The sequence below is a fragment of the Coprinopsis cinerea genome (assembly GCF_000182895.1).
Source record: "Coprinopsis cinerea okayama7#130 chromosome 8 map unlocalized cont3.8, whole genome shotgun sequence".
NCBI lineage: Eukaryota > Fungi > Basidiomycota > Agaricomycetes > Agaricales > Psathyrellaceae > Coprinopsis > Coprinopsis cinerea.
Window position 1 is genome coordinate 1,309,587 of NW_003307537.1, and position 23,524 is coordinate 1,333,110.

The 23,524-nt window shown below is 51.7% G+C and overlaps 9 protein-coding genes across 9 annotated transcripts; 4 read left to right on the top strand and 5 right to left on the bottom strand.

The window, feature by feature from the left end:
* Positions 1-407: 407 nt before the first annotated feature.
* CC1G_02933 (SUMO1 activating enzyme subunit) lies at positions 408-1,836 on the bottom strand (the record flags this gene model as incomplete). Its single annotated transcript, XM_001835793.2, has 7 exons — positions 408-582; positions 641-788; positions 841-989; positions 1,064-1,176; positions 1,239-1,394; positions 1,462-1,645; positions 1,754-1,836. The coding sequence occupies 7 exons, from the start codon at positions 1,834-1,836 to the stop codon at positions 408-410; spliced, it is 1,008 nt and encodes a 335-aa protein (XP_001835845.2).
* Positions 1,837-2,182: 346 nt separating this feature from the next.
* On the bottom strand, positions 2,183-4,975 carry CC1G_02934 (hypothetical protein; the record flags this gene model as incomplete). Its single annotated transcript, XM_001835794.2, has 9 exons — positions 2,183-2,283; positions 2,335-2,431; positions 2,496-2,666; positions 2,731-3,127; positions 3,182-3,275; positions 3,329-3,498; positions 3,553-3,632; positions 3,690-4,428; positions 4,872-4,975. 9 exons carry the CDS (start codon positions 4,973-4,975, stop codon positions 2,183-2,185), a joined length of 1,953 nt encoding a protein of 650 aa, XP_001835846.2.
* A 558-nt stretch (positions 4,976-5,533) lies between these two features.
* On the bottom strand, positions 5,534-7,837 carry CC1G_02935 (hypothetical protein; the record flags this gene model as incomplete). Its single annotated transcript, XM_001835795.1, has 1 exon — positions 5,534-7,837. The coding sequence occupies one exon, from the start codon at positions 7,835-7,837 to the stop codon at positions 5,534-5,536; it is 2,304 nt and encodes a 767-aa protein (XP_001835847.1).
* A 274-nt stretch (positions 7,838-8,111) lies between these two features.
* Positions 8,112-9,824, top strand: CC1G_02936 (golgi reassembly stacking protein 2; the record flags this gene model as incomplete). Its single annotated transcript, XM_001835796.2, has 8 exons — positions 8,112-8,361; positions 8,438-8,656; positions 8,709-8,764; positions 8,829-8,875; positions 8,933-9,004; positions 9,054-9,262; positions 9,318-9,364; positions 9,523-9,824. The coding sequence occupies 8 exons, from the start codon at positions 8,112-8,114 to the stop codon at positions 9,772-9,774; spliced, it is 1,152 nt and encodes a 383-aa protein (XP_001835848.2). The 3' UTR covers positions 9,775-9,824.
* A 398-nt stretch (positions 9,825-10,222) lies between these two features.
* Positions 10,223-12,842, top strand: CC1G_02937 (rhamnogalacturonase B; the record flags this gene model as incomplete). The annotated part of the gene is made up of 16 exons (XM_001835797.2): positions 10,223-10,337; positions 10,471-10,563; positions 10,632-10,700; positions 10,962-10,985; positions 11,219-11,315; positions 11,402-11,567; positions 11,637-11,671; positions 11,735-11,907; positions 11,968-11,992; positions 12,048-12,083; positions 12,266-12,348; positions 12,404-12,499; positions 12,581-12,602; positions 12,649-12,686; positions 12,734-12,768; positions 12,831-12,842. 16 exons carry the CDS (start codon positions 10,223-10,225, stop codon positions 12,840-12,842), a joined length of 1,119 nt encoding a protein of 372 aa, XP_001835849.2.
* Positions 12,843-13,102: 260 nt separating this feature from the next.
* Positions 13,103-15,477, bottom strand: CC1G_02938 (hypothetical protein; the record flags this gene model as incomplete). Its single annotated transcript, XM_001835798.2, has 13 exons — positions 15,288-15,477; positions 15,144-15,224; positions 15,047-15,090; positions 14,952-14,996; positions 14,838-14,898; positions 14,765-14,781; positions 14,416-14,705; positions 13,941-14,365; positions 13,637-13,883; positions 13,546-13,583; positions 13,398-13,481; positions 13,237-13,349; positions 13,103-13,187 (listed from the first exon to the last, which is right to left on the bottom strand). The coding sequence occupies exons 1-13, from the start codon at positions 15,432-15,434 to the stop codon at positions 13,103-13,105; spliced, it is 1,677 nt and encodes a 558-aa protein (XP_001835850.2). The 5' UTR covers positions 15,435-15,477.
* A 145-nt stretch (positions 15,478-15,622) lies between these two features.
* CC1G_02939 (RNA-binding protein Prp24) lies at positions 15,623-19,933 on the bottom strand (the record flags this gene model as incomplete). Its single annotated transcript, XM_001835799.2, has 21 exons — positions 15,623-15,907; positions 15,960-16,140; positions 16,199-16,299; positions 16,356-16,439; positions 16,491-16,679; positions 16,738-16,821; positions 16,964-17,023; positions 17,083-17,157; positions 17,213-17,294; positions 17,348-17,372; positions 17,430-17,655; positions 17,707-17,896; positions 17,945-18,051; positions 18,117-18,166; positions 18,220-18,448; positions 18,503-18,607; positions 18,661-19,004; positions 19,065-19,126; positions 19,176-19,246; positions 19,299-19,468; positions 19,525-19,933. The coding sequence occupies 21 exons, from the start codon at positions 19,931-19,933 to the stop codon at positions 15,623-15,625; spliced, it is 3,129 nt and encodes a 1,042-aa protein (XP_001835851.2).
* A 352-nt stretch (positions 19,934-20,285) lies between these two features.
* Positions 20,286-22,053, top strand: CC1G_02940 (hypothetical protein). Its single transcript, XM_001835800.2, has 2 exons — positions 20,286-20,420; positions 20,479-22,053. The coding sequence occupies exons 1-2, from the start codon at positions 20,326-20,328 to the stop codon at positions 21,827-21,829; spliced, it is 1,446 nt and encodes a 481-aa protein (XP_001835852.2). The 5' UTR covers positions 20,286-20,325; the 3' UTR covers positions 21,830-22,053.
* A 137-nt stretch (positions 22,054-22,190) lies between these two features.
* CC1G_02941 (short-chain dehydrogenase) lies at positions 22,191-23,435 on the top strand. The gene is made up of 5 exons (XM_001835801.2): positions 22,191-22,463; positions 22,563-22,655; positions 22,715-22,985; positions 23,052-23,257; positions 23,317-23,435. The coding sequence occupies exons 1-5, from the start codon at positions 22,261-22,263 to the stop codon at positions 23,432-23,434; spliced, it is 891 nt and encodes a 296-aa protein (XP_001835853.1). The 5' UTR covers positions 22,191-22,260; the 3' UTR covers position 23,435.
* The last annotated feature ends 89 nt before the right edge of the window (positions 23,436-23,524 follow it).

Genomic DNA, 23,524 nt, shown 5'->3' on the forward strand with positions numbered 1-23,524 from the left:
CCCCTTTCGTCTAGCGCGACAGAGACGCGAAGATGATCTCACTCCGTTGTCCGAAACTTGACAGAGGCAGTTCCTGGCGTCACAGATACTCAAAGACTAGTATGAACCAGAAGCGCGGCTGCGCGGTTCCTCTCGGAGACTTGTCGTTGGGTCGGGGGAACGAGGATTAACCACTGAGGCACTCATTTAGAGTTGCCGCCCTGTTGAACCTCGGTGAAAGGTTATCACCTCATGTATCATAGAAAGGGACAGAATACCATTGGCCCGCACTCTGGTTGCTGTTGGATGAAACGTCGAATGAAACGGTTGATCTCGGAAGACTTGTAATTGCAGTTAAACACAAGCCTGATGCGTAGGGTAAGATTGCGAGGCAAACCGTCAATCGACTAATACGAACAGAACCACGGCTATGCCATACTCATACGACAAACTGTGCCACTGCCAGTATTGCCATCGAAAACAAAGAAATTAGCGATTGGAGGCTCTCGTCCGCCAAGAGCTTTGAGAATATCCTGACCAAGCATACCGCCTAAGATCGCACAGACAGGAGAGAACTCATGCTCCGCGGTGGTAGCAAGTGTTCTAGATCATTAACATCAGAAGGAAAGTTAATTAAAATAGACAAAATAGAGCTTCTTACTCCACAAGGTTTTGAGGAACTTTGGAAAGGACTTGCTTGTTGACATCGGTGCTTGATATCAATTCATTGGCAATGGTTTCAAGTACCGTAGCCTGCTCCGGATTGCTTGGGAGTATATTGTTGTGTGCCGATTGGAATTGCCATAGGGCTGGACATATTGGTGTTAAAGCGTCAGTCTAAGAAGCTAGAAAGGGCCGTACCAAGAATCGAGAACGCAAGTCCGGGATTGAGAGCTTTCGTTTGCTTCCTCGTGAGGCCGGACCATTTGTGAGTTAGAGCGACCTGAAGAGGGGCGTACTTGACAGTCGCCTTGACTGTCTTTGGCTGATCCTTCGACACTGAACGATCACTGCAGACAGTGCAGTATTGAAAAGTGAGGTCAGTAGGTTCGGCATCGGCTTAGAATCAAGCAATAGGCCGTACGGGACCAAATACTCATGGTCGAGTAGATCGCAAAAGATATATCCAAAGATCCCGTATGTTCCTCCCGAGTAGAATGGTTTGCCGTATTTACGACAGAGGTTATTGATTCCTATCTTTTCTCAGGTATGTGAGTTTGTGTGATTCGATAGAAGCACTGAGAGAGAGAGATATTCACCAAAGTGTCCCTTGCTTCATCCGTAACGCACACGAGATCGACATTTTGAATTATGGTCTCGAATTCGGGGCTGTCAGCGGGTACGCGTCTCGCAATAGTCTCCACAGTCACAAGGGGATTAAGACTCTCTATTCTTGGCTTCGCAACATCCAGTCTCTGAGTGGAGAGAAAAAGTAAAACCGATGAATAACCATTGTATATCCGCAACATAGATTTCAAAGACGTGGGGACATGCCTTCTTTCCCACATCCTCATCTCGAAAGAAGAAACCAGCGCCCAAATCTTGTTCAGACACTTCTTCACCATCCAGGATGATGAGTTTGCCAATTCCAGCGAGTACCATATTCTTGATAGCTTCAGTTGCAACGCCTCTGAGCCGTACTACCAAGATGGTAGCATTTCTCATTCTATTGAGATGCAAAGTCATTAGACCATAAACATACACGTCAAACGGCGTTATTCAAACTTGCCTTTGCTGTGCCTCGATTCCCCATAGTCTCATTTGGCGATCATACCGGCTTGCTTCCTCTTCTGTCAGGGTCGCTGCAGTGGCGCCCCCTTCAGGTTTGGTGCGGGAGTCATTAGGTGAAGCAGACATATTGTTTGTTCAGAGTTAAAAAATGGAAGCCGGAAGGAGAGGAACCATTGAGTATGGTGGTTTGACTCCAAGACGTTGGCGGCGACGCGCTCAACGCGCCCAAGCCACTCACAAACAGAGCCAAACCGTCCCTTCGAATAGGGGCAAAAGAGATTGAAAAGAATGTGTTACGATTGCAGACGGTGATGATACATTCGACATAATAATATGACACAGATATAAGTAAGTTAACGGTCGGGGTATGGATAGTACTGAACAAAACGCTACAGCTGACCGATTGGTGCTACATTGTACAATGCGATCACAAATGAGAGAAGAAGGAGAAGAGGTATTAAATATACAGTTATCAAGCCACCATAGGGATACCGTCGCCACTCGATGTGCCATCCCTGTCTTCGTCCAGGAGATAGTTCCGTTCGATTTCGGAGAGAATGCTCAAGAAGTCCCCTACGAGATACATTGAGTTTTCGTGACAATCAAGACAGAAAGTGTTCTCACAAAGGTAGGCATGGGCGCGAGCGGCAGAGGCCGGTGCAGTTTCAGCTTTGCGCACGGCATCCAGCAGCGTCGAGGCTACAAACCGCACTTTGTGGACCTTGAGAAACACAGGCATATGTCAGATTGATGTGAGGGATCGTAGTCACGATGTATGCACTCACCAAACTGGGTCCATTCGTTGCTATTGACTGGATCGGGATGGTGTGCAGGATGTTCAGCAAGTCACTAGCAACCGCTTCTCGATCCTCTGCAATTTTCTGTTCGTCAAGACTGCCGTGGAGAGTCATGATAAGTTCATCGCGGTATTGGTCGATCACAAATCGGACAAGTTGCTTGAGAAAAACAGAACAAGTCAGAACCGAGCATCTCACTTGGTTACCAGTGGCTGAAACCTACCTGGGTAACGTAAAGGTTGGCTTGCATGACGAGGAATGGGTTAAGGGCGTTTGCGCGGGAAGCGTTGGGGTTGTCGAAGAAATCCTTTACTTCAGCGAACGTGGCCTGGCGGAATCCAGCCCCGCCGTATTCCATGGAAACTTGTTGATGTTGGCTCGGCGGCTTCAGTCGAAGGGGCTCGGGTGTATGGCTGAGAGCGGACATAATACGTTGATGGAGTGATTGCACTTCTTCAAGTCTGGCAGTAGCAAATTGACCTTGGGGAGGCGATCTCTTGTCCACTCGAATTCTGACCAGAATCTCGCCGAGGAGTGCAAATATCCGCGAGATGTAATTAAGACCTGAGACAAGGGCGGTCTTGCCGTGGGGCTGGGGTAAGTAAGCACTCGGAGTAATGCTACGAGGGTGGGTCAGGGGTGTGTGGACGTCGAGAAGATGATTGAACCCGTACTATTCGTCATCGAGTTCTTTAGGGAAGTGCACGGTGCAGTCCTCGTCCCGGAGGCAAATGGGACGGCCGAGGAGAATGGACATTGATTTGTCCGCTGTTCCCAAGGAATTGAGCAAACGTTGAGGCAAAGGATAATCGAATTCTTACCGCCGAAAAGGAGCCAGAATATCCTCCGCCGAACTTCGCATTCGATCGGGTCAAGGCCCTCATACGAGCTCTCCTCGTGCAGACGAAGAGTAACAGCAATGTGGGCAGCTTCACCAAACGCAGCATGCTGTGTCGCATCATGGCCCTCACAGAAGTGGTAAATGCAATCACTACGTCCATATTGTCAGCCCAGGGAACACTCGAAGAAATCGACTTTTTCTCACAAGTATCGAATCACCACATGTGATGACGTCGGCGGGTCATAGGAAGCAATCGTGATATGTCGGCTGGCTTCGTGGGCCGTCTAAACAAGGCCATATTGGTGAGGGGAAAAGATAGCGAGCGAGCTAAGGAAACCCACCTGGGCAAGTTTGCGCACCACTGGGCGGTCCATAGGAAGGTAGGATCGTGGCACCTGGACCAGTGTCGAGGCAACTGTAGACATAACGAGAGCGAAGAATAGGGGGTCGCGCTCCTCTCGCCGCGAGTGTAAGTCGGCCATAAAGGAAGGTTTGTGGATGCAGGGCGTTAGAGGGTATACGAAATCGAAGAACAGAGCAATGATGAGCGAAATGGTATCACGAGGAGCGATTTCTTCAAGGCGCCGAGGTCGGTAGTAGTACGAGAGAGGGGGTACGGCTTGGGGAGGTGGCAGAGGTACCATTTGCGGTTGCTTGTATGACCATTGGTTGAACATGCCAGGGTAGTTGTTATATTGGTCGGGAGGATATGGGGTCTCTTCGGTCTTTGGTGAGGCATGACCATGTAAAAGGGAGGGACCACTCGGTTCGACTGCTGAACGGGGACCACTGAAGGAGGGTGACTGAGGGGTGTGAGAGGGGTATTGGGCGTTGTGATAGGTATCAGCAGCAATAGGATAGCGAGACGGGGGCAAAGTCATGCTCGTGGGGACATTCGGATGGGGCGCTAACGTTGGCTCCAAGAACGCTGTCGGGCTCTTGGTGACCAGGGGTGAAGTCACGATGTGCTGTGGTGGACTGGCGGTATTGATTGGAGGCTCAGCTTGGTCCGCAGGGGCGGATTCTGGTTGAGAATTGGAAGATGCAGCCGCAGCAGCTTCCTGGAGCCGTCGCAAGTACCTAAGTTTTCTGGTTAAAATGGCGCCAAACGGTCGGAATAGGTGGCGACAACTCACAAATTGGGAGGTCCTCGCTTTTTCGGTTGGTAGTCATAGGTGCAGGGGATGCCCAAAGTTATGCAATGTCTGCAGGACTGCTTGGGATCGTCCGCATTCTCTCTGGCGCACCGAACTTTACGGGCCCGGCAGGCATCGCAACCTAGGGTGTGGCGGTGATTGGGATCGAAATTCAGGTAACAGGAAAAAAGGACTAACTCTGAGACTGCCTCCTAGACGCGGGGAAAGCCATTGTGTCAGTATTCGTTATAGATGTCGAATGAAGTCGATTAACATAAGATGGAAGTGGGGTAAGTGAAGTAAGAGCAAAGTGGGGAATGTGGGGATTCAAAGGGGACAACGCAGGTGAAAGTAGGGCGGAGAAACATCGGACATTGTGTAACATACTTTCTCTTGCTTTTGCTGTTTTCGGCGTGTGAGTCTTTATGTTGGCCGTCGTCAGATGGAGGAGTTGCCGATGTGTTCTCCTTCTTGGGGCGGGCAGCAGGCATTTGGCGGACGGCGGTCGTTGGCGGGGGAGGGGGACGATGAAACAAGGGGCAGCGGCCTTCGCGTTCGAGTCTGCGATTTTGAGCAGATCTAAATGTTTGCGTTCTCGTGGTGGTTGTTTATGAGGTTCGGTCGTTTTTCCTCGAGAACTTCTTGCAAACTTATATGCTCTTTCGTCTTCTGCCAGAAACTGAGCATAAAGTTGTACCGCGCATGGCCAGGGTATCACGGGAACATTTCCGCAAACATTGTAGCGATCCATACGGCCAATCCCCGGATTCCTCAAGGGAACCCGGGCTGTTGGCTCCAACCGTTCCCAGATATTCGTGATCTCATCACACATCTCTCCCCCGGTCGCTTCTGCTTTCTCAGTTCTGCGGCATTTTTTGGAAGCATTCCCAAATTCGTATCTCCTTAGGCGTTTGGCGGATCGCTCCTTTCTCATAAATCTGCCACGTGAACCTACCGGATGAGGTCCATCGTCTAACGCTCCCGATCAACCCCACACCCTAACAAGCAAGAAGCCCTTCGATAACTGTTTGGAATTCAAATGGTCCCCTCTAAGAATGTACGGATTGGTTCCTGCTCTTTCTCTCCAACAGCCCTAGCATGCGCTCCTGCTCCTCCGTGGAAATGCTTCCCTCCCTACCGTGAGATTCAACCAGGTTTGCGATAGCCACCCGAAGTTGGGTGTGTTCGATATCCCGGAAGCGCACAGCTTGCCGAACCATAAGATCCCAGAATTTGAAGGCCATCGCTGGATCACCAACCTGAAGCGCCGCCTTCGAGAGGAAGATGCCCATCTGTGCTGAAGTCGAATTGTTGGTGGTCATCCATTCTTCCAGAATGGACATCGCCCTCCTAAGCCGCGCTGCACGGTCTTCCATTGGTTCTTCAGGTCTTGAGAAGGCCAGGGCCCTCAATATCCCGGCTACCGATTTCAAGGTAAATCTTGGTACCTTGAACCGCGCCTTGGGCCCTACAAGGAGGTCGATCATGTCATCGACGAGCTCGAAGTCGCGGTGGTCCAGAGCCCGCGTCATGATTGTGCCGTAGGTGGTTGTGTCGGGGCTTAAACGTTTAGACTCGGTCATTTGGTTGAGAACCCTCACCGCCTGTCGTGGATCGCGCAGTGCTATGCCATTCAGCATGACATTGATATCGTGACGATCGGGAAGTTCTGCTCGCTCCGTAAGAGCTTGCATGAGCGCAAGTCCTTCTTCATGATGCCCTGCAACAAAGCACGCTTGAACGTACGTTGTGAATACAAAATGTGACGCGCGGCTAATGGGATGGTGGCAGCGCTCGTATTCGTCAAGAAGCCGGTCCAGAAAGCCTTGCGCGCTTGCACGGTCTTGCCGAAGGATTGCCGGGTCCTTGCCGGGTCGGGAGGGACCATTTCGGCGACGAGTCTGGGACTCTGCTTCAGCCCGCTCCAACTGCTTATCCTTCTGCTTGACCACCATCGCAAAGAGGCGCACCATTGGAACGAGTAGTTTTGGACTGGCGAAAACAAGGTGGCGTTCCTTCCCCCGGGAATACGCTTCCCAGAGACTTCTGGCCAAGCTCGCGTTGCCCGCTGAAGCCGTGGCAGCAATGAACCCGGGTCGCATTGCAGGTGGGAGAATAGCTGGCCTACGGGCGACATCACTGGCGAGACACCGCAGGAGATCGAGCTGTTGGCTGCTTGTAGAGAGGTGTTGCATGAGCCAGCCGAGCGTCGAGTTGGGCGGGAGGGGATAGGGATGGGTGGGGGCATGATGGCGGTGGCGCACAGAATGGCCATACAGCTTCTCTGCGGCAGCTCCTTGATCGTATTCCTTTGCAACTTTGTAGAACTGGACAATAAGATTGTCGGGCACGGGTTGGATAGCATGGGATTCTTCGATGAGTTCGAAACAAGCGTTCATGTACTCGAGAGGTTGGCGTTGAACAGGGCCGTCGAGCAGGGAGGCAAGGGTCTCGATGGCGAGAAGAGGAATGAATGGATTCTCCTTTGCTTTGGGGTCGAGGAGGTCAAGGGTGAAGCGCGCGGCGGCGAGGAACCATCCCCAGTGGATGGAGGCTTTGGATAGTGACGAAAGGACCACGAACTTGATGTCCGCGTTTTCCATTGCCTCTTCCCCAGGGAGGCATTCCGCTGGAACGTTCCCAGTATCCACGAGCAGGTCAAATAATGCAAGTGACCGCTGAGGGTCGTCGGAGACGAGGTCTCTAGTTAGTTTGAACGAAGCACCGACGGCGGCTGGCGGTTTGAAGTCGAGAGCATTGACGCCGGAAGGTGTTTGAAGGGTAGATAAGTGCGCCATGATACAGTCGAACCCAGCGGCGAATGCGGACGTGTCGACACCTTCCCGGCTGAGGAAGCGGAAGACACCCTCCGTCTGAAGCTGTTTAACCTCGAAGGGGGAACTCTTGATGAGGTTGAAAACGGAAACAAGGGCAGCTGGGTCGAATTGATCCAAGTCGTCGCGTTTCAAAAAGTCATGGAAGACTGTGAGGCGACTAGCCGAGTCGACGGAATAGATCTTGGTGAGTTGTTGAAGCAGGACGCTGGCCACATCGTATTGGTCGTGGTCGAGGGCTATCCGTAGGCCTTCCTGGAAATCTTGAAGGGCAGGAATTGTCCGCTCTTCCACGGAAGCATGATCGACTTGGGTTGGCTCTGCGTTTGAAGTTAATGTTTTGGCGATAGGTTCCACGTCAGAGCTACCGCTCCAAAGCGAATGGGTTGTAAATATAGCCGACGTTGTTGAAGGCTGCACCCGCAGGCGTCCAATGGGCTGTTCCAGATGGTGTGCATTCGAGAGACCAGCTCTGAGTCTTGAAGCCAGCAAGGGAGGAATGCGACGTGACACGAACATACCCTTCTTTAAAGTCAACTTTAGAAGTGCAGAAACTTTACGATATACTTACCTCGAGGTCTACCCGGAAGACCCTGTTGACAACGGACGCAGTGAGCACGGAGCAGACGATGAGCAGCCAAAAGACGTGTCGAGCTCAAAAGTCCTCCGATCCGAGTCCGGCTAAATTTCCCGTGGAAATGGCCTTCCCAAAGCGCTCAATGATGATATGCACCGCCACAGTGATTAGGCAACTGCATGGCCTCAAGCCAACCGCGTCGCTGCTGCGACAACGATGGGTGCTGAACAGTCGACAGCGTCTCAAGGATATGTACCACCAAAGGGACTCCATGTCTTGCGAGTGACGCCGTCTTCACCGGCCTCAGAGACTGACATCGAGTCTTACTTTGACTTTGTCGTCGGCTTCGAGGGCGATTCACCGTCTCCCAAGGGACACCATGACATCGACGTGACCCAACTGGAAAAGATCGTGGAAAGCCACGAAGGGAGGGTCCTAAATCTTCTGGTCTGGAGTAGCAAGAGTCGTAAAACGCGAGGCAAGTATCTCCAGAGCCCATGATGTGCATCGTACAATGTACTGATAGCTCGGTCTGTTCTCAGTGGTCCCCATTGTTCCTTCACGAGAATGGTCACAATCTCATCTCGACGCCACCGCCTCTAAAGATACTTCTTCCAACGCACAACCATCCCTGCTGGGTCTCAGTATGCGAATGTGTAACCCAGAAACCGCAACTGAAAATGTCTGGCACGTTCTTGACGTTATCGAAGGAAGCCCTGCAGAGAGTGCTGGTCTCGTTCCCATGGGCGACTGGATCTTAGGTAAAGTATCTCGACCATACATGGAGTCTATATCTTTAACTAACTTCTGCAGGTTGGTCGGGAGGGGCTTTGAGCGCGGAAAACGATTTCTATGACCTAGTAGAAGCAGTGAGTGCCAATTTATCCGAATTCACAGAAGAAGTTCACCTTTCATCGTCATCCATGATCACAGTACGTCGATAAACCACTTCGGGTATATGTGTATTCTTACGATTTTGAGTGAGTCTTTGTTCTGTCACATCGCCGAACGGTCCTGATCAACATCCTGGGATCAAGCACAACGAGGGAAGTCGTTCTGATACCCAATCGTCATTGGGGTGGCGAAGGCCTGTTGGGTTGTATATTTGGGTAAGAAACATTCCCGTCTTCTTGCACAGGTAGCAATAACCTGCCGTAGATTCGGGTTGCTTCATAGAATCCCCCCGCAGCCAGAAGGCCGGGTGCCGGGATCGGTGCCTCCAGAACTGTTAGAGGTCGACGAAGCTGAATACGAGGAGCAATCACTTTTCGTTCCAGCTGATCTTCAAGCTGACCAGCACGACGATCACTCAGCCCTCGGCTACGACGGACATGGACCTCGCCCATCTGAAAGCTACCCTACCCAAGGTTCGCAAGGGTCCTACAGATATCCTGACACGAGGAATGTACCATCAAACCATAGCTCACCTCCTCGAGCACCTATTCCCACACGCCCAGGCGCATCCTATGGTCAGCTGGTGAATGGTAGCTCGTTACAGTAAGGCCTCCAGCTTTTTCGTACAAATGAAAGCATATCCAAATTCTTCGTTAATTCCGTCGTTCGGCTTCTTGACGGTATTGTCGCAACTGGCTTGCTTCTTCTCGTACACTCAATATATTCGATCTAGACTCGAAGCAAACCCGAATTTCCGTCGGCTCTTTTAGCACACCTTGTCAAAACGATCCCTGCTCCTCTCGAGAAGCACATTTTGTCGTTCGACGCCAGGTCAGGTCACGACGTTGATATGTCCTACCACCGCCTCTATGGTGGCTTCGCCAAATGGCTGCACGATCTGCTTATTTTTCCGGCGATGCCTTCTGCCTCCGAGCAAATGCTCGGTATCCTCCCAGGACCTTTTCTCAGGGGAGACCGCTTCTAGGTTCAGATTTTCTCATCGATTTTCATTCTTTTACTTATTTTAATATGAATTTATTCGCTTCATCGGCCTCGCCCATGTGGTCCAGTGTGGCCCCTAGTCGGCCAGCGGCGCACAGCCAGCACCGCCGCCCTGTTATGGAGACAATTTCACCTCGTACATCGTTCCATGGGGAGTGGGTTGCCCGAAGGATGGATTCGCGCCCCTCTGCGGCACCAGCGTTTGGCGGTGTCGGAGAAATGGCGGTCAGAACCAGGTAGAGGGAAAGGTCCCGCTAGGGCGGAAGCAACCGTGACCTCTTCGTAGTTCCTAATCTTACAGACAATCATCGGATGTAAAGGTATCTGGACACTTTACTTTGGACAAGACTTGCACAAGTCTGCGTGCTTCTCGTGGCCGCTGCATCGCAGTGAGGTATATAAACCTCCAGAGCGATGTATGACAGCTAACGATGAAGCTCATTCTCGCCCTCATTGTAGTCTTACCAACTGCCTTTGCCGCCTTTGGGGTGGTCAGGTCCGGTAACAATTTCGTCGTGGACTCTGGCGCCGGTCTCGTAACCACGAGTAAGTCATCTCCACCCCACAACCTGCCACATTTTTCGAAAACTGTGCTGTCCGCTTGGACCGTGCTACGGTTTTTCCTGTCTACTTACTCATCCCTTTTTTATTTTTCATTTTTGAATCGAACGATGTGCAGTCAATGCCAATAACGGTGATATCACCTCGCTGAACTACAATGGGAAACAACTGCAAGACCAATCCAAGTTTACTCATCTGAGCTCAGGACTGGGTGAGAAATATTGATCTCCACTACAAGCGGCCTGGGACTTGGGGTCCACTGACAAGTAATCTATTCAGGTTCCGCCTCTGTGACGACCCTCGGTGAACAACAACATCGCTGTAATCACTATCCGAACCAGCACGATTGTAAGTTACTGCTGTCTCTCATCATTGTCTAAGCCCCTTCACTCGCACTCTCGCGTGCGCTAGACTCACTATTACATTGTCCGGTCTGGGATAAATACGATTTACGTTGGCACATATATTACCGCCCAACCTTCGGTTGGAGAGCTTCGCTTCCTCGCCCGGCTTAACTGGAACTCTCTTCCCAATGGACACCCCAATGCCGCTATCCGGGGATCCAGCGGTGCCATTGAAGGTTCCGATGTCTTTATGGTCAACGGTCAGACGCGTTCCAAGTACTATTCGAGCGTGAGTCTCCGTCCATTCTTCTGGCGCTAAAATCATAGTGCCCTTCCTTTCGATAGGTTCCTTTCATAAGAGACCAGGTTCACGGTGTTACCGGCAATGGCGTTGGTGCCTTCATTGTTATCCCTGGTGTTGGCTACGAGACGTCATCAGGCGGGCCTTTCTTCCGAGGTGAGGCTGCACTGCACTGCAGAACAAGGGGGGGGGGGGCAATATATCTAACAGCCCGACCATAGACATCAACAACCAGGGCGGGGACCAACAGGAGCTTTATTGGTATATGAACTCTGGTCACTACCAGACCGAATCCTGGCGCACCGGATTCTTTGGTCCGTGAGTAGTATTTCATCCAACCTGACTCCGCTCGCGTGGCTTCAAAGGTTAACCATTGTCGCTGACAACCGGGTCCCGACTTATAGATATGCCCTTGTTATTACCAATGGTCAGGCTCCATCCCCAGATCTGGACGTATCATTCTTCGAGGATCTCAATCTCCAAGGATATGTACGAGCCTCGCAGCGTGGTACCGTCACTGGATCTTTCTCCGGCGTCCTCCCTGGACAACCGGTTGTTATCGGTTTCAAGGTAGGTACCGCCCAGAGGGACTCGCTAGCCTCGTGGCAATGGAGATGGATCGATAACGTCCCATCATAGAACGCAGCGGCGCAGTACTGGGTCGAAGCTTCCGGGTGAGTTGTGCTGCTAAGTTGCGATTTTAACTCAGGATGCTGACCAATGCGATGTCATGGTAGGTCTGGAAGTGGATCGTTCACTCGCAACATGATGAAGCCTGGTACCTACGATGTGACCTTGTTCCAGGGGGAGCTTGAGGCTGGCGCCGGCCGTGTTACCGTCAACGCGGGCCAGACCACCGCCATTAACCTCTCGTCTAACTTAAGCAGGCCCAATGTTATCTGGTCTATTGGTGTGTGACATTTCCCATGTTTCCGAAGCGCCATCGTCTCTAACGTGGTCTTACTACAAGGTACTCCTGATGGCACTCCACGAGGGTAAATTATCACCTATATTTTTGTCGCGGACACCAGCTCATTGGATGTCATAAAGGTTCTTGAACGCCGATAAGATCGAGATCATGCACCCGTAAGCCTTTCGCGCGTAAAAAAGGTCTTCAAGACGCCAGTTGGAGTCGAGCGCTTTTGTAATAGGTCTGACTCCCGCATGAGCCACTGGGGCCCTACCACCTTCAATGTTGGCTCGAGCCCAGTCTCAGCATTCCCTATGGCTCAGTTCAAGGGTGTAAGGATGCTTACTTGACATTTTAGCCACGCAGTTCCTACTTATTCCTCTACCCTCCAGGTCAACAATCCAACCAGGGTCCAGTGGAATGCCAACTCAAGCCAAATTGGTCAGTCTTTGCCTTTTCTCTCGACCTCGCCAAGCTGAATCACAACGCGAATTAGGCGCCCGAACCTTGCGCATCCGCACTACCGGCGCCTTTGCTGGCGGAAGGCCACAAATCTACGTCAACGGCCGATGGACATCCCATGCCCCTCCTGGTATGTCGGTGCTCCGAGGCCGTGCTTCGTTCCCTTGGCTCGATACTGACACACTCAAGCTCCACGTAATCTTAATTCCAGAGGGTAAAGGTTCTGTTGGCTTGTGATAATGTCACTCGTGTTGATGTCTCCCTTCTACTTTTCACCAGTGTAACCCGCGGTACTTGGCGACGAGATAATCAAGTTTGTGAGTTATCTGATTGACTTCCAATCTTTTGTCACTCTCCGACTAAGATGCTGTGATTCAGATGACTTCAACATACCATCTGGTGCGTAACGAGTTCCTCCCGTTAACAATTGACAGGCTAGCCCACATGATTACACCTTGCAGGCATCCTGGTGAACGGACAAAATACCATCGAGATCAATGTCATCAGTGGTAGCTCCGGCGATCGTTTCTTGAGCCCTAACTTCATTTATGATTCTGTGGAGCTTTTCTAAACGTATTGAACGCGAACGAGCAATCAAATAGCCGAATCTACGCTAAACAAATAGATTCAACATTGCATTGGCAAACGGATATATTACAGGTCAAAAGGGGACAAAGAGAGAAAGAGACCAGCTTAGTAGGTGGCTCTGTCGTAGCCTTCCGATGAATAGTACCTATGAGAGGACTGGTGGGTTGTGGAGGACGAAGGCTGAGGGGCCGTGGGTCTGAATTCGAGGCTCTGGGTGATCAATGGCCAAACTGGAAGCGGGAATTTGTCAGAGCCGGAAAGGTCGAAATCCAAGCACACATACCCTCTTCAAATCCTGGATGTCGCCCGGTGCGAATTTGTCGCCAGACCTCTACCATCGATTCAGACGACCGGATCTCGTGCCAGTGGTTCAAGAAGAAGTTGATTTCAACCTGTTCTATAATGAGGGTAGGTCTAGAGGAAAGGAATCACAATGTTACCTTGCGTATCTCGTCGAACACCGCAGAGAAAGGCGAGAAGACCTCGTAGGCGATGTTGTGAACAGTCAAGGACTTGACAATGTGCTGCAAATGAATGCATTTAGGATCCGGACCTAGGAAAGCACCCGAAACTTCTCCCGATTCTTACCTGAGCTGCTCGTTCCTTGAGTTCAGGGATATCAATCTCTGTTCACAATCAGACAGCACATCCCATTAGAGAAGTCTGGTCCTCAACTCACTGTCAGCAACCCTATACACTGCCTTGGCTGAACAGGGCTCTGGTCGGCCAGGGAACTCCTTCACCCATTCCGCAATCCACTCTGCTCGACTTGCAGGAGCTTCGGTTCTTTTGGCCCCAGGAAGCTGGTTACTGGAGGTGGCGGCATCGGCTGCTGGCGTTGTTGGACTGGCCACCGAAGCAGTTTCCTTCTCTTTGCGGTTAAATGACGAGGAGAGAGGGGCAAAGACGATGTGACCAGTGTAAAGCTAGATGCAAGTGATCCGGTCAGCCTGGAGAAGGCATCGAGAGACAGGCATAGGTACCCAGTACAGAATCGCTTTGTAGGTGCGGTAGGCCACGTCTTTCACGACGATGATTGTCTTGGGAGGCCCTCTGTCATTCTTTCGGGTGGGGTTCTGAGGTTCCGTGAATGCCTCAAGTTTGGACTGAGATTCATCTGTGGGTGTTGTTGAACTGGGGGATGTCGCTGGTGCGGTCTCCGATACTTCCTCGTCATCGCGAGCAGAGTCCAGGCGATCATGATGCGCGGCCTCGCTTGTCGATGTTGCTGCATGAAGGTTGGGCAATTCAGGAGGATCCGCAAAGTCGCCCTCATCATCGTTGTCATCTTCCTCGTCCGAATCTTCAAACTCGTCCATGTACCCAGTAAAGCCTTCCGATGGACTGCTGCTCAGCCGCCCTAACACAGGTCTGCCGGTCAAGCCTTCCGCAAAGTCCGACGCAAACACTGTAAAGAACGTCAGCACATCGAAGAGGGTAACGTCGGACTACGCTTACTCGTAGCAAAGTATTCCACTCGGGCGAGCATCTTCTTTGCTGCAACGATCCGCCGCGCATTGGCTGGATCGCCTCCTTTGGGAAAGACGAATTCGACATCGGAGTACAAAGGGTCATCCAGGAGTGAGCCAACTGTATCCAGTAGTTGCTTGGGTGCCGAAAGACATGGATAGAGTGGAGCCGATGGCGGTCGGGGGGAAGAGACGACATTGCAGGTGATGAGCATAGCATCTTGGGCCCTGATTGGCGGGCAATTGTAGTATATGGTGTCTCGTCGAGCGAACTGGGCCCTGTGTCACCCAGAGTCAGAAACCGGATATCAGTGTTTCAAAAGCTCAGGACCACTAACCAGCCCCAGTTTGCTGTCTATAATTGGAACACGGAAATGAGGAGCGTACTGATGTTTACATGAAACAACATACCCTGGACGAGAACGAATGATTTGAAGCTTCTTTGCTGCTGTAAAGTGTACTCTTGTCGAGGCTGAGGTATCGGGCTGAGCAAAGCGTCTTCTCAGTGTCGACAAAACAACCTACTTGCGAAGCTCGAAACTGAACTTGTAGTTCCCTTCTCGGACCCATCTGGACGTAGACGTGAGCCACCATCTGCAATGACCTCGTGTCTGCCATACCTTCCAGAATCAGCCAAGCCTATTTCTCTCTCCTCCGGAGTAGGCTACTCATCAGTAAGTATGATGGCTGGCTCTCTTGCCACGGAAACCAACGCACGTCGCAGGACAGATAAAGACTAATGTAGCCATCGGGACAGTTTGGGTCCTTTGGCAGGCCAGCGTTCGCATAGAAAAGAATCTGAAGGGTCGGAAAAGGGTGCTCTAGCATCCGACTGGCAGGTTTCCTTGAGAGATTACTCACCTGCCATCTTCCGTTGTCAAATTTGCCCGATCTCGCGACTTTGGACTTTGCCTCCCCTCGTGTCGATTCGAAGAGGGTCCTGAGACCTTTCAACTTCCAGTCGAAGGTAACGGTATGGCTTTCTGTAGCTTCCGAGTCTATGTCCATTGGTCGCAGCAATACAAAGGTAGCAAAGAGGAGGACATGGGAGTACGAAAGCAAAGGCTAAACAAGGTCCGCGCACCGACGGTACCGGTCCACGTGGGGAACGCGGGGTCGTCGGGCGCCAAATTAGGCCTTAACCCCAACGGAAACAAGCAAGCGCCTTCGACGTCATCACTACCTAATCGAATAATCTACTTTTCCCCCTCGAGCATCTTGCGGAAGTCATCTTGCCCCTTGTTAGCCTGATTTGAGGCTCCTGAGCCACTTGATTCTGCGGGAGGAGGGGCTCTCGCAAATCCAAGACCAGCTCGCGGTCGTGAAGCAGCGCCGGCCTTGCGCGGGACAAACAAACCGCCGGTCTTCGGCGGTGGTGCGACAGGCCTGGCTGGTGCCCCATCTTTGCCTTCCTCCGATAACTGCAGAATGACATCGTTGAAAACCAAAGGTTCAGTGCGCAGCAGTAGCTTTCCAGCCTCCTACAACGGAATCAGATATAACCCCTAGTATCCCATTCCAAATACAACGTACCGCAGCGGTCTCCAGCTCCACCGCAGCCTCTCTCTTGTCGGCGAATACTTCCACCCGACGCACAGCTGCAACCTTTTCGAATGTTTGCTGCAGCAGACCTTCTTGAGTGTTGGGAGGCAGATTTCGAACACGGATGGATCGGCTTCGAATTTCCGCGTTGCGTCCGAGGCCGGTCTCCGACCTATGACAAACGAAGTCGGTCAAGAGGTGCACACATGGGGAGAAGGGGCAGGACGTACTTGTTATGACGCGCGCGCACACGAGGATCCGCAAGGGTCACTGCAATTCGGCGTTTCTTCAGCTCGTAATTGTTTGCGTCAAGCGCTCGCCTAGCGTCTTGCTATAAGGAGGATTAAGAATGAGAGGGTGGGGAACGACTAAATTTCTGATACTTACCGGCTCTTCGTATTCCACAAAGGCGTAGCCCCTTGCGTGGCCATCTTGTTCGGTAGCCATCCTCACGTCCTTGACTTTACCATACTACAGCAGCGCCATAAACACAGGCCATGGCTCAAGGAAAGGGGAGCTCACCGTCGCAAATAGCTTCTCCAAATCAGCTTTGGTTGTGAACTTGCTGAGACCAGCGACATAAACTTCGCGCTCATTCGCATCATGGTCGGTCCTTTCCTTCTTGCGTTCAGGATTGGAGATATACACATTCAGAGGTAGGTTGGGTTCAAGTTCCTTGCGGTGTAGTTCAAGCGCCTGTTGGGCAGCATCCTGTAAAGCATGTGAGTTGCACCGTCACCTGGTAGTAGACACCCTGAAAGGAACTGACTGGAGACGTGAATTGGACGTAGCAGAAGCGACGGGTGGTCTTGAACTTCTTGCTGGGCCACCTGACATCAAAGAGCATCCCATACTATACGGGTTGAAAAGTCAGTGTGTATGTCGCCAAGACGAGCTAGACGACTTGCCGTCCCAAACAGATTTCGGATGTATGCGTCATCCGCCGATTCAGGGAAATTAGTTACGTAGAGCGTTGATTTCCAAGCCAAGTGTACGGAAATTTCTTGTCCTTGAAGCCTCTTCTTATCCTTGGTCAAAGCTGCGGGTACGCTGTCCTAGATGGGGAAGTGATACGTGAGAACAGGACAGGACGATCGATGGTGGAATGCTGTACCCGTTCAAAGAACTCTACAAGAGCGACGACAGCGTTTGGCAGCTTGGTGATCTTGACCTCTCGAATGGAACCGCACTGACCGAGTTGGTGAGTTGAAGAGGTGGGCGCTTGGGATGTAATGACAACGCACGTCTTTGAACAAGGACTTCAATTCATCTTCGGTGACTTGCTCTGGTAAATCTGCGACGAAGACGGTGGTGTTTTCACGGTCCCTATGAACCAACGTCATGCCATGATTGGAGGTTATCGAAAGGGAAGGGCATACCGCTTCAACGCCGGAGGGTTGGTTTCTATTACAGGAGATGGAGATTAATAGAGTAAAGGATGACCTAGGCGTAACTGCGTACCAAATCTTGCTCGTTTTGAGGTTTCGCCGCTGGGTTCGTCCTCGTCTGTCCTCCGTTTCTTTGAGTCCAGAGAAGAGATAGCAGGAGTGTCGACATCCATTGCAGAAGGTTCTGGCGCGCTTGGTCGCTGCGCGTCGACGTTCATAGCATCCGTAGCTGGATCTGTAGCAGATGCTCGCGCAGCTGCTGCATATTGTTGTTGATTCTGGTATGCTTTCTCCATTTCCTGTCACGAGCGTTGGCACTCTGTCGTGAGCGATAGAGGCAGAATACTCACCCTGGCTCTGTAGAAGTTCAGCTGAGCCTGCGCCTTCTCGATCTTATCCAAGCAAGAGTCGATGGTTTCGACAGACCCATGCAACTGTTCGAACGACAACCATGCCTCCCAGACTGCCTCCGGCCAGTCCATACGTTTGGTATGCACCTCTGTGAACACGGATCGTGCTTCCTCGAAGTTTTTGTGCTTGCTAGACAGGCGTCAGACTAGTCCACAGAGCATATTGCCGGGGGCTTACATGAGAGTCTCGGTGTAATTCAGCCATACGGCGTAGTTCCCTTTGTGCTTTTTGGAGGCGGCCTTCCACACCTTGACCGCATCCTCAACGAGACCGACATCACCGAGCTGAATATCATACAGCCCAGAGGTCAGCAATTTCTTTGAGATTTTGTGGGGGTTATACTTGCCACGCCAGCTAGGAACTTCTCAAGTCTGAACTTCGGGTCGCCCGCCTTGTCGGCTGAGAGCAAGGATTCAGCATTCGAGAAAAGAGTGCGGTGAACCAAGACATACCTTTGAGCACTAGATCGATAGCACTCTCGGCTGCTGCAATGAGGTTTGGTAGGTCATCGTAGTCTGGAGGGTCTTGGGCCTCGATTCGTCTCTTCTCCCATCCTGTATAGGCGAGGGTGACCGAAATAATGTTCTCAACGTCGGACATTGCACCGCTCGAAATGGCTCGACTGTACGCGTCCGCTGGTGATTCCAGGCCTTCGGTATCCATGGATTTGGCAGCGCGTTCCTGAGAATGACAGTAAATAACAACGGCGTGACGCTAGAATGGATAGATTCCCACCAAGAACCGGATGTATCGGGACCAAACCTCTCCACTAGCAGGAGCGCTGCGAAGAGCGCGAGTGTACAGTACTTGCTCAACGTCGATTCCAACATCTTGAATCCTCTGTGGTCCCCGTGAGACTTCCACTTTCTGTACATGTGACTCAAGGCCCGTACCATTGCGTCCAAATAACCCGCCCAGAAAGCTCGAAGCGCTTGCTCTGATCCCTGCTCGCCCTTGTGTCTTCGACTCGCGGCTTCAGTGATGGCGCGTTCATATATACCCCGCGTCGAGAGGAGATCAGGATACCTGGCTCTCCTCTCGAAAGAGATGTATTGTGCGAATGAGTCGAGCGAATTGTTGGACTGTGTGAGAGAGGTTTCGAGGGAATCCCGCCGTTCATAAGCTTTGACACTCGCTCCCCTGACCTTGGAAGCAGCGACCATGAGTTGCTCATACTCGGCAGGAGACTTGTATTTCGTTGTGAAGGACGAGTAGGTTTGGAAGGTCTCGTCCGAATCTTTGAACCAACTGTGTCAGCGCTGTGCTCTAGCACTGGCTAGTTTTGTGAAGGACGTACTCGAGTGTGGTTGCTTCAGACGGACGTTGAGCAGTGTTTCGAGGTGTTCCTGGAGAATTGGCCTACAGGATCATGAGCACCCACATGTGTGCTGGCTGCAAACATACTCACCTGTCTTCCGGAGACGAGGTTTCCAATTGTTCCAAAAGCCAGTCCCGCTGCGCGTCGAACAGCAAACGACTCTGGCTAGCAGCTCAGTAACTTGTCGTTCATTTCGAGGGTGAACCAACTTACCTGGCTCAAGTGGGAGATACCTTTAGCAACGATCTGCTCAATGTGGACCAAACTCCAGCCAGTTGAGAAGACCTCTCCCAAGGTTGCAGGTTTAGGTACGGCATCCTCCCCAGTATATCGAGCATGACCGTCAAGGATAAACTTCAAGTGCTTCTGTAAAATGGGAATAGCTGTGACATTGGTCTGGTCTTGAACAACGCGTTCGGGCAGAAGAACTGGTTCTTACATAGGTAATCACTCTCGGCGCGTTCGAACAACTGCAACAATTCTGCAACACCCTCCTCCGTCTCCAAGTCTACGGAGGTTTCTCTTGCTTCAATCAAAGGCAGCCATACTTCATCACCAACGGCGACGAAGTCTGCCATCATCTGGAAGGCAGATAACTGGGATTCAAGATCATCGAGCTTATTGGCGAGTTCGATGTGCCGGAGATGCAAACCAATGTCGAGGGGTTTTTCGGATATCTGGTTCAGAATGTCGGATACGGCTTCGAGTGACTGTGTGTCGTCCATATTTGCAGCTCCTTGTACTTTGTTTGCTGCGCGGTGGGGCGTTGACGATGACGACGGAGGCAAGCCAACCGCGTCGCGCAGCGTGCGAATATATGCACCGCCACGCCGCCTCGTTCTTGGCATCGTGACGCCATCATGATTCTCTTTTGCTGTTTTCCTCTGTTCCTCGACGGTTACTTTTATACGAACGTAAGTCGTTGCTCTGTCATTGCCAAAATCGCAGTTGTGACCAAGTGAACTGGCTTTAGGAATCACCAATGCTTTGTGGTATTCTGAGCGCCTGACTGTAGATAGCCGCAATTGGCTATCAGAGGGAGCACAGCACTGGGTTTCTTTGTTCAAGGCCTCCGATTTCGTATTCCCGACAGAGATCGGTACACTCTCCATTCTGCCATCTTGTCTGTGCAATCCATTTCAGACAAGAAAGCACACAATATATAAAGTCTTGTCCTAGTTCCTATGTGTGACCACTCTCCTTTCTTTTTCTCTCGTCTCTTCTGTCGGGGCCCTTGCAGATGTTGTTCGGTCGTCGTACTAACGATACACAGGGCCCTGCAACATTCAGTCGCTCCTTGGCCAGAACTTTCAAGCTCAAGTTATCGATCCCCTTGTGAGTTTATCATCTCGATCGCGGCTACCAGGCGTTTTCATTAACCCTGAGATAAAAGCCTCACTTCGAAGTCCAAATGTCCCCCACCAATGTACTCCTCACCCCCTTCACCACGGAGGCCAGAAGACATTAGTCGTCCTCGTCAACTTGGGCGATACAGGCACCACCCAGAGCACCGGCTTCCGGCTCACTTCATCCAGCGCCTTCCCGTGGAAATCCTCGCCCTCATCTTCATCCAAGGGGCTCAAGACGACGTCTACTTCCCCGTCACCGTTTCCCATGTGTGCCGTGCATGGAGACGAATTGCCTTACGCACTCCCGCATTGTGGCGACGGATTACCCTTGGCCCTCAAGAACGCATGTGGAAGGAGAGGATTAAACGTGCAAGGGCCTGTAGCCTCGATGTCCAACTTCTACCCACCAAGTCGCGCTCACGAAGCGAGCCCCGGCACGCGGACCTCGATCCGTACTCCATACAGTGGCACATGCACATGGTCATTCCCCACATCGCCCGTTGGCGATCGCTGGAGATTGTCTTCCCAGAGCACGGTCCCTACCTCTGGAAAGCGTCCCTCTCCCGGTGCTGTGCAACCAGAAACGCTCAGGCACCCTTGTTGGAAGACATACAGCTTTCCTACCGAGCGAATGACGATCCAGAGGCCTTCACCCTCTTCTCAGGAAGCGCTCCCAAACTTCGAAGCGCCACACTGGACGGAATTCGACTGAATTGGCTGCCTTCGCTCTATTCCAACCTGACTTTTCTGGATTACACACATCACGGATTTACCGCCGGGCACCAAGCCGTACAGGACGTCATCAATATGTTGACGGTTTCCTCCCAGCTCAGGGAGCTGAGGCTCACTTTCCCCCGCAAGCCAGTGGTCTGCCTTCCGTGCAGGGACGACCCAGTGAAGACCCGGGTCGTCCTACCCAAGCTCAAATGTCTTCACCTCCGCGTGGAGGGGAAAGACATCCCGTTTGAGCTCGCACAGATCGCAACCCTGCTTGTGACCCCTTCCCTCACTTCTTTGCGGCTAGTTGATCTTAACCGCTCTTACAATTCGTTCGCCTCTCTCAAATCCTTCTTCTACATTTACGCCTTGCCTCCTTCGCTTCGCTCCGTCAGGATTGAGTGCGGGTGGTATGATCCTAGGATGATCACTCCCATTGTTCAGTCCCATGCCAGGATCCGACAGATCATCATCAAGAGGCCGCATTCAGCTGAGCAGGTGCTGAACCTCAAGCCCTCACCTACCCCGCCCCGATCGAGGAAAGGCTCATCTCCATCAGCACCACAGTGGGAGAATACCACTTCTTCCCTCTCTGCCGCTTCTGCGACCCGCAGCAATCACCACAACAGACATTTCCAGATTCAGCGTCTCGACGTACAGTACCTCAAAGCTCGTTAATAATCGCTCCTTGATATGGCTTAAATTATTCGGGAGGCTTCTAGCCTGCTCTGTATGTGTATATTTTCGCTCGTTCCATGCTTGATGTCGTTACAGCCCGGACTTCGGTTTCCCCTCTGTATTATTATTTTGTCTGGCACTGCGGTGCCACATTCTGTAGCATAGCTTGACCGGTGACCATTGTTCTCTGTCGATGTAACAAATTGCATGCGTGCTTCCGATGTTGTCCATGCGTATGCTGTCTTCTTTCCCGTGCCTTTCGACACACGGTAATGTAAGTGACCTGAACGTCCGGTCCGAGACGAAGCCAGTCTGCTAATATATAAAGACCCCGTCCAATTAATTAAGTATTAGCAGTCTCCTCTTGAGAGTTTCCCCGTGTCTAAACCTCTCTCTCAGCCTTCCCTACAACAATCTAACCGACATCGACCATGGCCTCCTACGTCCCACAAGCCATGTTTGATCTCCGTGGACGCGTAGCAATCGTTACTGGTGGGGGAACAGGCATCGGGTGGATGATCAGCAAAGGACTTGCCGCAAGTGGAGCAAAGGTTTACATTACAGGACGGCGCCTTGATGTCCTAGAGAAGGCTGCCAGTGAGTGGGACAAGGCGATCGGTGGAGATATCGTTCCGTGAGTCTGGTTATGTGGCTGTTGGCTGAAGGTTTGGATGCTACTGACGTCGATGATTGCCTCGTGCCTTGGAATGATTTCCTATAATGATGCCTCAAGGCTGCAACTGGATGTCACCGATAAGCAGAGCATCTTGGCCGCCAAGGCTCGTATCGAGACTGAAGAAGGAAGATTGCATATCCTGGTTAACAAGTGCGTAGGAACGTCTCAGGTTTTGTCTGGCTTGCTGATCGACAATGGTGTAACTTCAGCGCTGGCCAAGTTGGACCATGCTCGAACTTTTTCGGAGACCCTTCTGCTCCGGAGCAGAAGGACGCTGAGACGTTGGGCCAAGCCCTGTTCAACAACGAGAGCTTTGAGCAGTGGTCACAGTTGTATACGATCAATACCTTTTCCATCTTCTTCATGACCACAGCCTTCCTCGGACTGCTTGCCAAGGGAGGCGAGGAGATTCCAGGTCACTGGTCAAGCGTCGTGAATATCACCAGTATCAGCGGTGTAATGAAGCTCGCGCAAGACCATGTAAGTGTCTTGGCTGCTCGGTATACGATGGATCTGTAAATTGATCCACACGCAAAACGTCGGCAGTTCTGCTATAATAGCTCCAAGGCGGCTGCCACTCACCTTACCAAGATGCTGTCTACCGAAATCCTCCTCAAAGGTTATCCGATCAGAATCAACGCTGTTGCCCCAGGAGTGTACGAGTCTGAAATGACTTGGCACACTATTACACCTGAAGCCGTGGATAAAGTCGCGAAGGGCGTTGTTCCTGTTCCCGCCAGGCGCCCAGGAAGGTAAGCGGCTCTTCCACCTTCTCCTGTATAACGAGGAGTCTGAAGAATGTCTATTTCAGTGGGGAGGAAGTAGCGGGGACTGTTGTTTACCTCGTCTCAAAGGCAGGGGGATATACACATGGACAAGAAATTGTGATAGATGGCGGGGCTTTGGCAGTCAATCCTTCCGTAGCCTGATCGAATACGTCGCGTTGTACTTTATCTGACTTCCGAGATGATACCCACTGGAACGGCCTGTGGGCGGCTGTCGGTGCCGCCCTTTGCCAT

Excerpts from the sequence above, each read along its gene's own strand:
- CC1G_02940 (XM_001835800.2), top strand. The coding sequence starts at position 20,326 with ATGTTGTTCGGTCGTCGTACTAACGATACACAGGGCCCTGCAACATTC. Across the intron at positions 20,421-20,478 it reads CTCAAGTTATCGATCCCCTT|CCTCACTTCGAAGTCCAAAT; the intron begins GTGAGTTTATCA and ends CTGAGATAAAAG.
- CC1G_02941 (XM_001835801.2), top strand. The coding sequence starts at position 22,261 with ATGGCCTCCTACGTCCCACAAGCCATGTTTGATCTCCGTGGACGCGTA. Across the intron at positions 22,656-22,714 it reads TTGCATATCCTGGTTAACAA|CGCTGGCCAAGTTGGACCAT; the intron begins GTGCGTAGGAAC and ends GTGTAACTTCAG. Across the intron at positions 23,258-23,316 it reads CCCGCCAGGCGCCCAGGAAG|TGGGGAGGAAGTAGCGGGGA; the intron begins GTAAGCGGCTCT and ends TGTCTATTTCAG.